At 40.0% G+C, this 16149-nt stretch overlaps 1 protein-coding gene across 1 annotated transcript; it reads left to right on the top strand.

Annotated features, from left to right (window-relative positions):
- The first annotated feature begins 14317 nt into the window (after positions 1-14317).
- LOC148357035 (uncharacterized) lies at positions 14318-15492 on the top strand. The gene is made up of 2 exons (XM_088347481.1): positions 14318-14481; positions 14822-15492. The coding sequence occupies exons 1-2, from the start codon at positions 14319-14321 to the stop codon at positions 15490-15492; spliced, it is 834 nt and encodes a 277-aa protein (XP_088203607.1). The 5' UTR covers position 14318.
- Positions 15493-16149: the final 657 nt, after the last annotated feature.

Here is a 16149-nt window from a genome sequence, read left to right as displayed (position 1 = left end):
TTCTAGGTGACATTGTGCATATGTCGGGTTTTGTTGCTTTTGTCGATGTTACCATGTTTGTATGTGTACACATGTCATGTAACGCTGTGCATGTATTCAGCGTCGTTTTCTTGTATGTATGCACACGTTACGCAACATTGTGCATATGTCAAGTGTCGTTGCTCGTGTCAATGTTACTTTTGTTGTATGTGTAGACATATGATGTGACGTTGTGCATATGTCGAGTGGCATTGCTCTTGCCAATGCCCACTGCTATTGTAGGTGTGCACATGTTACATGACGTTGTGCATATGTCAAGTCTTGTTGCCCATGTCTCTATTAACTTTTGTTTTATGTTTGCACATGTTGCGCGTCGTTGTTTGTGTAAATGTAAAGAAAAATGTGCATGCATACAACGAAAACAAACATCAACATGAGCAACAACACTTCACATATGCACAAAGTAACGACACGCAACAGTAACGCATGACATGGTCAAACTACACGCGAGCCAATATATAAAAAAAGCTGACATAGATGCAAACAATGACACTTGACCAGGGTTGGGTAGGGTTACTTTAACTTGATTACTTTCAATTACTTTTGGATTACTCCAATACCAAATATGCTAATAAAAGACAAAAAAAACTAAATATGAATAAAATTACTAAATTTGGTGCAGGCTTGGGGAGTAACAGAACACGTGGAACGGCAAAAATGATGTTGGCAAGCTGTTTGGATTTATTTTCATTTAGTTTCTGTCGCATTGTATGTTAGTTTTGCCGGATATCAAAGCCAGGAATGAAAGCTTACCACGTGTTGTGAGTCATAATTGCATTCATATTTAGTTTATTTTGTCTTTTATTAGCATATTTGGTATTGGAGTAATCCGAAAGTAATTGAAAGTAATCAAGTTAAAGTAACCCTACCCAACCCTGCACTTGACATATGCCAACAATGAAAACAGTCAACACTGAAGGACTCTGCATGACATTGGCAAACAAACTCTGGCGAACGTATGACACGAATGGAATTTGAATTTATATGTAGACAAAATGTCAGCAATAATGTAATATTATTTTATATGTAGACCTAATTTTGGCATTAATACGACCACGAATCTCCAAGTATCCTGCGTGCTTTCCACAAGGGCGCAATATTTGCCCGCCACACACACACGGAACTCACTCACCTGCGTGGAGATCAATAGGCAATTCCCGCAGCCACTCACGTTAAGCATATGACTGGTTGTGGACATGTCTTATTGATTTGTTTTTGTGCCCAAAATAATGAAGGCAGCCATTAGTGCTGCGCTCCACTCTTTTGTTTTGTCCGCCTGCCAAGGAGGAACAATGCATTTAATAATCGTAAACTCCTTGTCGGACTTTACTGCTAGCCCTGAAGGCTTGTTCGGACAAGGACTCCTAGCAAGCATGCAAAAGCAAGTGGGTGGAGATTTCCATGGAGATTAATTGGGGGGGGGGGGGCTGGAGGGGTTTGGGTTTAGCTGCACAACCACACGTTCACGCGGTTTAAAATGCTCCAAAGCATCATTCGCACATAACGCCCTATTGGTTAGGAATTTTAAGACCCAAATATCCCTCCTCCCTCAAATCCATCGCACCCGCCTCCCACCACACTCTCCTAGACAAGGAGCCTGGTGTGATGGGTCGTTCGAGGACTAAACGATCAATGAGACGACTCTTTAGAGATAAGGAGCAGGCTCCCTTCATATCTTTTGTTTTCTCTTCCGCTTTTTCTTTCTATCTGTATCACTTTCGCTCTGTCACTCTTGTCTCTTTCTTTTTCTCTCTTTCTCTCTCTTCTTTTTCTAGCTTTCTGTATTTTGTCTCTCCTTTCTCTCATTCTTTCGTTCCCTCCCGTATCTCTTTACCTCTTTATTTTTCTTGAAAAAGCTTGTAAATGGATAAAGGGTGTCATATATGTTTTGTTTGCCTAGTGTGAACAATTTTAAAGTTTAAATTAAGTATAAGTTCACAGATAAAACTATTAGGGCTATTGTGATCATTATAATGCATTTTTAAATTGAATTAATTTGGTGCATGTTACATAATCTTAGTAATATATGGAGAGCAGTAGTCCCTGCATCAGAGTTTACTTTTCGCGGTTTTGTTACTTTGCGGATTTTACTCGTGCAGTGTGTTCTGCATTCGGATTGACTAAATTGTCGCCCCACCCATTTTCGTCAATTACTTTGCAATGTAAGCACAAATCTTTTTCTATTTCAAATTTCTCTTGAAGCCACCATGTCAACAAAACGCAGCCGTTGGACTAAAAGAAAACGTAGTGCAGAAGTGGTGGGAAATAGAATAAAAGGAAGGCGCAAATATGGTAGGATGAATGGGGTAAAATGTGCTTTGGATGTGAGGTCGGTTAATTGGATGGATGCAAGAGTGTGTGCTATGGATAGATGCAAATGACAAAGAATAGTTAAAAATTACTGATATGATGTGGAGGGGGTAAACCAATGTATGCTGCCGGGCCTCTGCTGATAAAGGGATGCATGGCACAGCAACTCACCCTTGTTGTGCTACGGTCTTAATGTTCGGTGTCAGGTTGGGAAGAGCGAAGGGCAAAGAATGTTTGGTGAATGTAAGAGTTAGGTAGTTTTATTTGTTAAACAAATGTTTGTGCCTGTAAACTAGACTAGATCTTTGGTTTGAATCCATAATAGTTTTTCATTGATGAATAAACAAAGGTTTTTTACTTTGCACGTTATGACTATCACGGGACTTTTTGGGAATGCAACCCCCTTAAAAACGAGGGATTACTCACAGAAGAGACGTTTGGGAGCCGAATGAGTCGGCTCTTTCTAGTGAGCCGGACTCAAAGAGCTGGTTTTCTATAGAGAGACGAAATTCCCATCAGTAGAAGCCTGGTGTGTGGGTGTGCGCCGATGATGCCGAGGGGGGGCTCAAAGATGCCTCACAGTGGTTGCTTTAATTACGCAGCGGATGCGACGCTTCGATACGTGCGTTTCCTCGTCCCAGGGAAGAAAAAAAGGGTGGAGGTTACAAAAAAAAAAAAAAAAAACGTGAAAGAACGCACACAATCGGATTTTCTTCGAAACGTTTCTGGAGTGCGCGAGCCACTTGCGCGCACCCTTCGCCTCCACACTTGCAAATGCGTTTGTGCGCACGCGTGACGCGCATTCTGCACAGTTGCGCAAAAAAGCGCACGTTCGTGGCCCCCAACGAAACTGTCGTCATCCACTCCTGCGTTTTTAAGAAGCCACAGACGGGAAAATGGTTGAAAAAAACAATGAATCATTTAAATAAACCCACTTTCTTTTGTGAACAAGCGATGCGTATGTACACCCTGCACAAAAAAATGCATGTCCGCGACATAGGTACCAGTCAACTTACCGGTTGTTTTTCTTTTCTTTTTTCCAAACGTCCAAGCGGCGAGTCGACTACATTTCCGTCAATTGCGCGATTCCGTGCGCTTCTACAGCTAGGGAGGTAAAAATATTGTGCAAGGAAAGTCCAAGTGTGCAAAAAAACGGCAAAGCGGACTCAATTGTGTCCTTCCCTCGGCGTCCTCGGAGAGGCTGACGGACTCAGCATCCTTCCTTCGCCCCGGCGAGCGAGCGTCAGGCGGACAGAGTCGACGTACCGCCGCCTCCTTGTCGCTCATTAGCCGAGGCGACTTAAACCCCGCCTTCTCTGGAGTAAGCCAATCACGTTTGAAGAGCTCCCTGCATGCTTTCTCTGATTGGTCGCCAGTTTGGTCCAACAAGCGGGAGTTCTTATATGTTGGAGGAGGTAAATGCTGCAAAAAGTGGAAAGCAATATATAGAGGTACCTCTTCTTACGAGCTCAATTCATTCCAGGATCTGCTTGAGTAAGGAGCAAATTTTTCCAATATAAGTTAATGAAAACCTAACTGATCAAGTCAAGTCAAGTCACATTTATTTATATAGCCTTTTATCACAAAAATGTCTCAAAGGACTGCACAGGATTACAATTGCACCATTACCTGATCTTAAACCAACATGCGGGCAAGGAAAAACTCAAAACCTCAGTGTGAGGAAATAAGAAACCTTGAGAAGGGGCCTCACAAGTGGTAATCCCCCTTCCATGATGACCAGGGTGGAATAGATCCGCTCCCTTGCTCCCAAAAACATCCAAGTGAAACCTCAATAGCTATAACACGCATCTCACCGATCACTAAGACACAAATCGTAAGCAAATATTGAAAAATAACAGTAATAAGATAAATGAGGTATAAACAATAAAATGTATTATAGGTGCCATAACAAATGTGTGTGCGTGCTGCGGAGAAGGGGTGGGTCGGTGAGATCGCATACCTGTCAACTTGAACAATTTTAATTTTTTTCAGAGTGCTTTTTGATAATGTCTAGACCGTATAACAACATCAACATAGATTGCTTTTATGATTTATGATCACGGTATTCTACATAGTCTGTTTTGCTCTTATTAACAGTTTTTTGTTTTTATGGTTTATAATCGCCTAATAAGACATATTGCAACCGATTAATACAAGGAGCAACTGGGTGAAGTTGACAGGTATGAGATAGAGAGACTGTTAATTACATAAGGACTTGCTGAACACCTAAAGTTAGAGTTACTGTAACTTTAATTGAATGTACACACATAGACAAAATTACAGCACTATATTTGTATTGTCTTTTTTTCTTGCCTGGAGTAGTTTGCATGTGCGAACTGGACAAGCTGATGCTGGCGAGAAGCAGTCCTGAGCAGTGAGCGCTCTCGAGCGTTAAGCGGTCTCGAGCGGTGAGCGGTATCTGGCAGTCTCTAGTGGTGGCTTCTGGGACTGCTAGCGAACTGCATGTTCTTATGTAAACAAAACTCAGATATCACAGTTCGCGTGTTTGGAAGTGCTCTAAAAATAGGTACAACTGTCAATAAAAAATAATATTAATTTGAAAAGAATTACATGAAAGAATAGAATAGAAATTCAGATTTTTTTTTATAAGTGTTTAGTCTGTCCAAGCTTGTACATTATAATCTTTCATGTATTGCAGTTATTTGTGATCATAACAAAAATCCGCAAGGTACAACCACCCCCATTTTCAACATGAACCCTGCCACCCTACATCTAGCAATAGTCTACTGGGGATAATGGATTACAGCTTCATGGGCGTTGTTCATTTTAGCCGCAAACAATAAAAAGAAAGTGTCACCACACATGACCCAAATTTGTTAATCCAGCCTTCACTTTTAGCAATAGTCCACTTGGGATAATGGATCAAAGATAATAAAGTGCAGTTCATTTTTGGCAATCCAAAATTGCATGTTTCAGGTGCCCAGAATGAAAATAAGGCCCTACTCTCGGCATTAGTTGACCGGAGATATTGGATCACAGCCACAATCTTGCATTTTGTTTTAAGCAGACCAGAAGAAAGACATACTTTCCGGCAAACGGGCCTTCTGCCGGTCCAACGGTATGTCATTAAGAATAATGGATTGCAACTATAATCATATTTCTAAAATGCATTTCTGTTTCCTTCTTCAGTTTCTAATTTTGAGTGCTTTGTAAAGACTTTGCAAGTATATGACAAAATACGGTTTTTATTTGTAATTTATTTATTTATTATGGATCCCAAGGCCTGCAGTAATGATAGACGTAAAGGAGATAATAACCACGAAAATGAAGATTGTGATTGTCAAGAAATACAAAGGAGTTATACGAACTGCAATCTTTGCTATGTTGCGTAGTCGCAAAACAATTCAGACTTTTATCAATATCAGGAGTTAATTAATGAGGAAACTGCTCTCATTCACTGTAAATTCAATTTTTAATCTGATGTTGCCATTTCTTCCTCTACATCCACCCGCTACTTTGCTCGACCAGCTAGAGTCAAGTCACATCAAAGGTAAATAACCTTTTTACATGTATCCTTAGATGATAATTAAGGGTTTACACATATATTACACATACTGTACATAGTAATTACTATACTATGTTGTTGTTTGAATGATTTGATCTAGGATACAAGGGTTTCTGAGTTAATTACCACAGGTCTCCAACCCCTGCTATTGGGCAATTTTGCTTTGTGATTCCAACCTTAGAACGGATACATGTTGTATTCCGGTTGCCTTCGGTAGTTTGAATGTGTTTATAGGAAAACAATGAACATTTTGTGAATAGATCCTCTTTTGTTTTAAACAGCCCCACATGTACATTCGGGATGATGTAAGAACGGCCATTTTTTGCTGCGCGCAGGGTGAAGGCAGAGCAAGGCAAGAAAATGGATATCTGTACCTATTAGCTGCAGAGCTCCCCGCTCGGATCCCAGGAGGCTTCCTAACACAATGTTCTACAAACTGATGATCCTGGAGGTCGGTCGGGGTTAGCCGCAGCCTCTCGGCGAGACAGAGACATCCCTCATCTGTCGGGCGGCTGAGTTCTGATCCCAAACGAGTTTTACTAGAGGGCTGGCTCCCTTTCCAGCCCTGTTTATCTATATAAAGCAGTGTTTCTCAAATACTGCAGCTGGCTGCCCTCGATATGGAGTGAGGGTCCGTCAAGGAGGGCAGGTGGCCATGTTTTACTTCGAGATTTTTTTTTTTTTAAATTTCAATGAATAAAATGCAATTGCAATTGCACCTCCACTACACTAGGGAGCATTGACATTCTCATTTGCATTGTGTTTTGTTTACATTTAGCCTTAACGCAGTGTATTAAGCACAGAGTATAAGCATTGAATGTGAAGTTTAGACGCAAAGTGAAGAAGGCCCTCAGGTGACCCCATGAAAAAAATATTCAACACGGATGCAGAGAGAGGCGAAGAAGCCAACAATAGTCTCATCCTGTAGCAATTCACTTCGACCTCGGAGGAAGACAACTAAGACCGGAGTGCTTGTGATGCTAAATTTTTTGAAAGTGGACCAGACGAACCCAAATACATAAGGCTGTCACTTAAAGACATTATAACCCAATTGCGCTGAAAAAAACGTTGGGCCGAAAGGCTTAGATTTGGCATTGGATTGAGGTGACATGTTACCATCAATATCGTGCAATCATTGTCCCCACCAATATTACTTGATCACTTAAAAACGTGCCACGAGAGGATTTCTTCTTCCGAGGGGGGCGTGACAGAATACGAATGTGAAACACTGACATACAATAAAACGAGTTTCGGTTTTGTGGCATTTAGCATTTTGCTAAATTGTCATGGACATATTAGTAAAAAGGATAACCAGTGTCAGGACTCACGCGTTACAAAAGAAAACGTTCCTGGAGTGCAATGACTTTTATGGGTAATGAGTACTGCAGCGTGCTTTTTTCAAATAATCGAATCACTCTACTGTCGTCAATACAATGTACGATTCAGTTTTGTCCCGCTAAGTATCAAATGCAGACCTTGGATAACAGCGACCTATGTTGCTGATTACTCCTGCGTCATAAACATGGTCAAATAACACATTTGATCCGCTAGCAACATTTTCTGGGCTGGGCAACATTATATTTACCTACAAAGTACTGCTAAATACAGTAGTGGCTGTGCCGTTTTAAGCACAGAGTACTAGCATGCTAAAATTCTCCTCAAAGAGATATTCTCTATGCCGTGTATCATTTCATCGAAACCAAATCTATGGAATAAGATACTTAAGTCAGGGAATCACATTACAATGTGGAGTCATCAAACAGGACTCCTCAGGGTCAGGGTAACAGACATCAAATTCTAAGCTAGTGTCATCAAACAATATTTTAAGATGAAGGTGTTTTTTCTCTTGCACTTCTTTCAGAAGTGTCTCGAGGGCAGGATTCAATCTGTTGCCGGGCCTGATCCGGCTGCATGTTTGATAGCCCTGCTAAAGCTCCACCTAGCATCTATATGTGCACACTCCATCAAATATAGTGTGTAAAAAGTCATTAGCTCTTTTTACTCGAGTAATGAGCGACCTTTGCCAGTTCTTTCATACAGTGCGACGACTAAGCAATTTTCTGTGCAACTTTAAGCAACTGCCATGAGTCACTCTTGTTATTGCAATGGAGGTGAGTAGGAATCGCTAACGAGCTGTCAGGCGACCTGACAACATGACACATTTATTGTTTTTGCCCTACACATTTGCGTACACACTATAAATAGAATGCATTCAGTCTACAACAACATTGTTAGCTTGATAATTGTCAGCTTCACTAACGATGCAATCGACAGTTATTTTTGTTTACGAATGGAAATTATCTGTGATCATGATGATCAAAACATTGGTTACTTCCAAAGAATAAATTAAGGAAAATAGGTTCCATCTTATAAAGTTGTTAGGGTTGTTAATATAAAGTATGTAGCACTATTTACATATTCATTGCAACTAAAAGGTTATTTTTAAAAAAACAACCGAAACAAAACACTTTTGGACTCTGTCAGGAGGACCAGAACAGAGCAGGAGACCCCAGAGCGTTCGTACAATTCTTTATTTGGGGAAGCGTAAAGGGATAGCGGGAGACGCGATGACCGTCGGACGTCAGCAGCAAAGCCGTGAAGACTACTTCGGAACACGTAGCCAATCGTAGCGTGGGACGGAAGCAGGTCGAGTTTACCGGGACTGGAGAGAAGATCGTAGCGTGAGACGGAAGCAGGTCGGATCGGAGGCAGGCAGAATCAGGTAAACAGGTCAAGAAGGCACAGGTAAATCAGGAGAGTCAAACGGGGTACAAAAGTAATCCTCAGACGAAGAGGTCTCGGCGTAGCGTGCTTAAAAAGGGAACAAAAAACAATCAGGAAGCGCGCCAGATGATTAACCCAGGTGGCTCCACTTAGGTAATCATGACAAACTCGCGCTTAATCTGGCCCGGTCCATCTTAGACATGATTTACTTAAAAATACATCAAAAATTGGGTTGTGTACAACCCACGTAAGGTATACCAAATTAAACCCCCCAAAAGTCGTCTTTTCAGTCTCCAACTAAAAACGTCTTTTGGACAGAACATTGGAGTATTTTTAATATGATTAACGTATTAAAAAGGGATTTTGACAACTTTCACATTTTAAGTGAAAATGTCTTTTTTACGGGATTTCAACGTCTGGAACAAGACAAGAAAGAATCAACTCGTATATTTTAATCATAGTCTTCTGGATGGAACCTGGGCATCTTGTTAAACCCGTTTCGCCATCTTGAGAATGAGGTTTACTTTTCATCTGCATTATGTCTTCTGAACGGAACCTTAGCTTCATTATAACTTATTGTAGAAATGTTGACAAAATAGTTTTTTGTATTTCTTTCTTCAATAAGCCTAACCTTCTCACCCTTACCCTAACACCAGCCTAATCCTAACCCCAAACCTAACCCTCTAGCCTTATCCCTAGCCCAAACCTAACCCTCTAACCTGAAACCTAACCCTCTAACTGTATCCCTTACGTTTACCCCCTAACCCGAACCACAAACCAAACCCTCTAACCCTAAGTCTAAGCCTTGGAGGGTATTTGCTCAAATTTGCTTATTTAGTTTACAATTAAACTTGTGGGGAAAGCTTTTAGTTATCATGTTAAGCAGAATTCTACCACAAGAATTGGGTTTTATCAGTCTCATTTATTTCTTTATGTCAAATCATTCTCAAATCTAAAGTCCTTTTTAAGAGCAAACACCCGATACATTAATTCTTAACTTTTACTTTTAAATTATCAACTTTGCAGTTTTGTCATTTTTGATAGGATTTATCAATCCATAGAAAATGTTTGCAAAACAGATGCACACGTTGTTGAATTTAACAAACTAATTTATTTACACAAGAAAATCAAATGAAATAGTTAACCCTTCAAAAAGAAGAGACAACCACACGTTTCCAATTAAAAAATGGTAACACGTGGAAAAGAGAAGTGATTCTGTGGTGATTGAAAAACAACGATGGATAAACTCTGCACTTTAAGATCATCAAAGTTTAAATGATCTAAAATTTTTAAGAAATATAACCTGAGCACCAAGACACCAATTTTGAAATTGTTCCTTGTTATTTTCTTAGGGGCATACACCATTGGATGCAGGCAAGTTTGAACCGCACTCTTTCTTTCTCCATCTCTTTTTAGCAAGTTTCACAGATGCCTCTTGCTCGAACCTGATAAAATCCAACATACGTGGGTCACTAACGGCAATAGTTTCATAAAAAAGAATGGGGCTGACAAAGTGTTACTGGTAAAGAATATGGAACAACTGGACAGATACGACTTAACATTAATGGATCAAAGTAGACAGCAATTGTATTGACGACCAAATGACAATTACACCAACATCTCAAAATTGAAAAAGACAGCTTTTCTTTTTAATTCAATAAAGACAATTTCAACATTTATTTTTATTAAATGCATCTTATGGACAAAACTTCACCGTCTATATATGGTCTTGAAGACGTTTTTTCAACCTTTAAACCAAAAATAATGTTTTGTCTGAGTGGGGAGATAAATACAAATTTCATGCCATATTAGTTTTCAACTAAACAATGTCTTCTGGAACATGGCGTCTTTTTACCATTTTCTTCAACTTTTATTTGCCATGACCTGTTTGAGGTCATACCGCCCTGAGAATGCCCGATCTCGAGAAGCTAAGCAGGGTACGGCCTGGTTAGTACTATAATGGGAGACAACGTCGAAATACCAGATAAATCGGTCATTTTGTGTACGCTTGGCTGCAACAGCACTGACGGTACCCCTTTAGTACAGTCAGTGAAAATACATTTCCCCAGGGGCATCAAACTAATTAAAAAAAATCATGACTAGGACAGTTGGATCACAAATTTAAATGACTTTAAGTCATTTGAACACATAATAATGGTTTAAAACCCTGTCACAAAAAGTGACCTGAATGTTGCAGTTTGAATGTGTAAACGTGTATTTCAGTGAAACGACTATTTTTAATTTCCCCAGACTGTTTGGTCCCCTGTGACTTTCGACAACTCTCGTCTTCACTTGCTGTCATCTCTGGGATGACAGCGAGTTTGTACGTTGAATTTGTCGAGACGCACTTTTGAAAAGCGACTTGAAGCTCTAGCTTGTTTTAATGACGGGCTCGGGTGCCAAGCATGACGTGTCGGTGTGATTTGCTTGGTTATTTTTAGGCAATATTTGATAATGTCTTGTAGTTTTACTCCTTCAAATGCTAATTTTGATGACTCAATGTAAGGCTAGGTCATGTCATGTTCCACACAACAAGACATTGTTCTACATGAGCTTTGTGTCTGATCAGATTCCACGTACAGTTTTTGACATTAGACATTAGCAACAAAATTTGTGTAAAAATTGGAATAAAGAAATAAAATATGAAATATTCCACTAAATTGTAAGTGCTCAATCACCAAAAGTATTGTCCATTGTAAGAGTTAATAACTAGAAAAATAATTGCAAGGTTTTAATAACTAAATTGAGAAGCGAACTAAAAATAGCATTGCACAAGTGCTCAATAATAGTCAAAATAACCCAACCCTGGCATCGTAAACAATCTTCTTTGCAAATCTTCAGCCGTCAAAATAGAACAGCATTCTTCGTTGGAAGCAAGCATAATAAAAACAAATTTCCAAGTAAACATTACATTATTTTCTTATCATGCATCACCTTTTTTATTTCACCTATTCAAAGAAGTAATTCAACCATGGTTTTATAAGAATATTTTGTTGTGCCAAATAATCAAAATCATTTTCCTTTGCAGACGTTTAATAACTAAAAAGAGAATTATTAATAGCCATTATTCACTACAATTGTTTAATAACAAAAAGTACCAGTGCACAAGTGTTCAATAATATTGGCATACTGTCAATGGCCGTATAAAGAACAGTGATACTAGTCAAAATAACCTAGCTTGGCAACTTAAACAACATTCTTGGCAAGTGTTTAATATTTAAAATTAAGCCGCACATGCTTTGTAAGCAAACAAATGTTCATATTAACTGATTTTCTTATTTTCAACCCTACCCTCTTTTTATCTCACCGATTCAGAGAAATAATTTAACCCTGGTTGTACGGACTTTCTTTGTTGTGTAGGGGATTCTGCTAAAATGTAATATATCTTGTTTAAGAATGGAGTTGTAGCAATGCATTGTCCACATTGCAGTTATTTTGATCAACCAGACAAGGACAGTCCAGAGCCGGTAGAGGTCCACTACAAATTAGTTTTCAAATCAGTCTCATTTTTTTGTTTCAAACCCAATTCATTATTTTTTGTCTTTTATTTTAAGTTTTATCAATATCACAGGTCATTAATTTTGATGAAAATTAGTAATCCAACGAAAAATGTAAAACATAGATTCATCTACAAAACGACAGCATTTATTTACACAAGAATACCATAAAAAACATTTCAACAAGAGCCAAGGTTCAAATTATAATTGGGAACAATGGAAGGAAAAGCGATTTAAAGGGGTAGTGGTGCAACAGGAGGTGGATCTACCATAGAAGTTAGGATAGTCAATAAAGAGAATGCGCAGAAATTTCAAAGCATGTGACCCCAACACTAAAAATGGCAGTTGTGCAAATTGTCCTTGTTGCTACACTGGACCTGGAGATGACAAGCACTCTGGAATTTCTCACCTCTAGAGCGAGCGATGGAAAGAGGCGATGGGCAAGGAAGCTCGGTAGCGTGACGCTTGGGTTCTGAGACCAGGGAAAGAGAATGAGTTGGACTTTGGCACCAACTTCTAAATGCCTTGTGACGCCATCAACCACCGAAGCATGTCATTAGAACCTGCTCCATGAATTATTCCCAAGGTGTTAAAAGCTTTAACCAAATAAAGTTCTCCAGTCACCAAAAGGAGCTAAGTTCATCAAAAAACGCTCGAAAATACTCAAGCATAAATTATGACTTAAAACATAAAAACAAATCAACAATTTTTTAATAATAAGCTTCTACGTTGGTAATTTGAATCTTCATCATACATCTGTAGAGGCGAATCATCTCCTGGAACTGGAAACATTGGTGTCCAGGAGCACACTTGTAGCTGCTGTCCATCCCTCAAAGGGGCCGGTCACACAGACATTTACGGCTGAATCACGGCTAAAATTTTGCGTTTTTTTTTTGCCCGTGGTCGCCCGGGATCGAAAATGCGCAAAATTTGACAACCCGCCGTTCGTCTGTGGTATGGCCGGAAAAAAGACGCCGGCGACTGTTCCGCTTCCTCACTAGGGTGGTCCTTATTTTTCGACTTTTAAAATTTCATGCTCTGACCCCTTGAATATGTTCCAATATATACAAAACGTAATTAAGCAAAGTTTCATCAAAATCAAAGGATATTTAGAGGTCGCTCAAGGCCTCTGAAATTTTGGTATGAAAAATAAGGATTTTTCGCACATTATATCAGACCTAGTGTACAAAGTTACTTGTAACTTTTCTTGTGTTACAATTATAAGCAATGGACTGAAATTGGAAGTTCTAAAACGCCGTACACATAGGGTTAAGATTTCCGTTTTTTCTCGAAAATTGCCAAAATTTTACCATTTTGGGAAATTTCAAAGTCGTTGAGCTACCTCTAAATATTATCCAAATTGTTCAAAATTGCACACAGTGTGTTTTTATCGATATAAGAACATATGCAGGGGGTCAGAGCCCAATATTTCAAAAAAAAAAAATTCGACCCCCATTAAGGACCACCCTATTCCTCACATCGCGTCATTTGCGCGTCATTTCCGTGTTTAGACCACGTGTATAAATACTGCCGAGCAATCATAACAGCGAAGTCCCGCGAAGCTAAAAATAGCAAACTATGGCACCGAAGAAGAGGCGAACGACGAGGTCCACGACCAAAAAGAAGAAGCAGTGTGCCAAGAAGCCCAAGTCAGGAATCACAGTGGAGGTGCAAGCTGTCGTCCATTCTGCCGCTGAATGTCCGAGTTCTCGTGGCGAGTTCGTGGCCAGTCCTGCTGCGAGACCAAGAGATGCCGGTCTAGTTGAAGAGGAGGAAAAATCTCTTGATAGTAAGAATAATTTATGTTATACTTTTTAAAAATTTTAAATCTTCGTCAAACAATTATTGTTAATCAAAAATACACTTTTACTAATCTGGCTTTTCAGGTGTTACATCTACTGCCACCACTGCTCCCACCACCACCCCCGCTGCCAACACTGGGGAGGGTGCCATGCGAGTGGAGGATCCTGTGTCGGAAGAGCCTGGTTCTCCTAAATTCCCGGGACCCACCCCACATCAAGAGGAGGAGGGGGGGGCAAGAGCCAGGTCGCAATAATAAGAATGGCAAGGGCAAGGGCAAGAGGAAGGCCGATGGTGCTCCAAAGCAAGCTTGGAGTCTCCCCGACCAGGTAGAGCAGGATCTGGTTGAGTGGCTTCAGAGCAACCATTACCTTTGGCTCCGAATCACCAAGGACTACCACAAGAAAAAGTCAGCGTGGGAGATGAAAGCACAGGAGATCGGGGTCTCGTACACGCATCTGCATAACTGGTGGAAGAACGTCAAAGATTGGTTCGTAAAGCTATCCAAGAAGACGAGTGGCCAGGCAAAAAAGCAATTGACGGATAGGGATAAGTGGGTGCTGAAGAACATTGCCTTCTACAAAAGTAAGTACATGTTATCAAATTTATTTGAAAAGTTTGGAAATGTCACTAAAATAGTTAAATATAGTAATTTTATTGTATGAATTTCTGACAAATTCCGCTCAATTTGTTTTTGTTTTTTTTGTAAAGACATTCAATATATTTGTACGCTTCAGTAAATTTCATGATAATACAGTTTATTAAAGTTCATTTAACTTTATTCCAAAACTAAATTGCAAAACTATATTCAAAAGGTATATTCTAAGAAATTGTTGAGGTGATTAAATGTATGCAATGTCTTAACATGTTTTAATGCAATATGTCAATATGCCATTATATTAAACACATTTTTAACTTGTTTCAGGTTCGATCCACACTGAGGCTCCAGACACCCTCATCAATCTGCCACGTGCCTGCTGCCATGCGCTGCCATCACTGGAAACTCCTGACTCCATGGCAAGCCAGTCCAACATCCTGGAAGAGATGGAATTTGCAGCAGCGCAAGAGGGCTCGACCACGTGTAGTCGCCGGCGCAAGACCAGAAGGAGGGATGAGGAGAGCCTGGATGAGGAGGCCTGGATCCAGGAACTAAATTCCACCATGAGGGCCAACCAAGCACTGCTGGAGAAGCTGGTGGAGGAGAAGTGTCAGGCTCAGTCAGACCGAGAGGCCTTCATCCGCTTTGTTGCTGACACGCTCCGCACTGCTCCCCAGGAGCAGTTCTCTGCCATGAAAGATCTCTTCACGGATATTATGCGTGATGGAGGACAGAGTCAACATTACAGCAGGCGTGACACTCAAGGGCCTTCTTCATCGTGGGCCAGACCGGGCCCCTCAGCGTCTGCACCACCAGGCTGCACAGCCTCCTCACAGCCCTACTTCAGTAACAGCCAGTATTACCTGCCCCAGCCCAACTATGACCAGTACAGCCAGTGGCAGTATGGTGGTGTTTTTCTGCAGCAGCAGGCTCCCCAGCAGCAGCAGCAGGCTCCCCAGCAGCAGCAGCAGCAGCACCAGGAGGATGCTACGGAGTAGCGTATGACGTTTGATATTTTTCTGTTACTGTGTTTTTCAGCTGTGGAAGATGGGCTATGTTATGCCTTGCTGTTTACTTTGCTGTTTACTTCATTACTTTTGATAATTTTGATATAATAATAAAGTTGTTGTTAAATTGTTAACAATTGTTTGTGTTCCCTTGGTAAATAAAAGGAAGTGTGTGAATTGTGTGCAATAAAAATATTACAGTAATAAAATAGTAAACCTCAAAAAACAAGAAATAATACTTAGATTAAGATTTATGTCTAAATTGAATGTTTAGTTATTGTCATTTGAAATTAGCCAATATGTTATTATTGTAATAGTTTATCATTTTTAATTTATTATCTTGTTATGAAATGTATTGTCAAGAAATAAAAATGGATTAAGACGAGGTCTCTATGGTGACAGGGATCCATGTTGTTACCCCATGACGTCTCGAGCACAACTGTGTGCTCAGCAAATCGCGCTGTATATACGCGGAGAAAGATCAGAAGATAATAGCTTTAATACAATATTTATTGTTTACTAATATTTCCACCACCCCCCAACACAAATTAACACACAAACAATCAAATAAAAATCGACTGTGTCGCTGTCACAATAATTATAAACTGGGTAGGAGCATGTCTTCCTGCCATGGAACCCTTCCAGCCG

Source organism: Urocampus carinirostris, chromosome 11 (genome assembly GCF_059441175.1).
Source record: "Urocampus carinirostris isolate Australia breed hairy pipefish chromosome 11, RoL_Ucar_1.0, whole genome shotgun sequence".
In the NCBI taxonomy this organism is placed as follows: domain Eukaryota; kingdom Metazoa; phylum Chordata; class Actinopteri; order Syngnathiformes; family Syngnathidae; genus Urocampus; species Urocampus carinirostris.
Note: the sequence above shows the minus strand (reverse complement) of the source record. Positions and strands in the feature narration are given on the sequence as shown.

Coding starts and splice junctions, on each gene's coding strand:
- LOC148357035 (XM_088347481.1), top strand. CDS start 14,319: ATGAAAGCACAGGAGATCGGGGTCTCGTACACGCATCTGCATAACTGG. Junction 14,482..14,821: donor GAACATTGCCTTCTACAAAA/GTAAGTACATGT, acceptor AACTTGTTTCAG/GTTCGATCCACACTGAGGCT.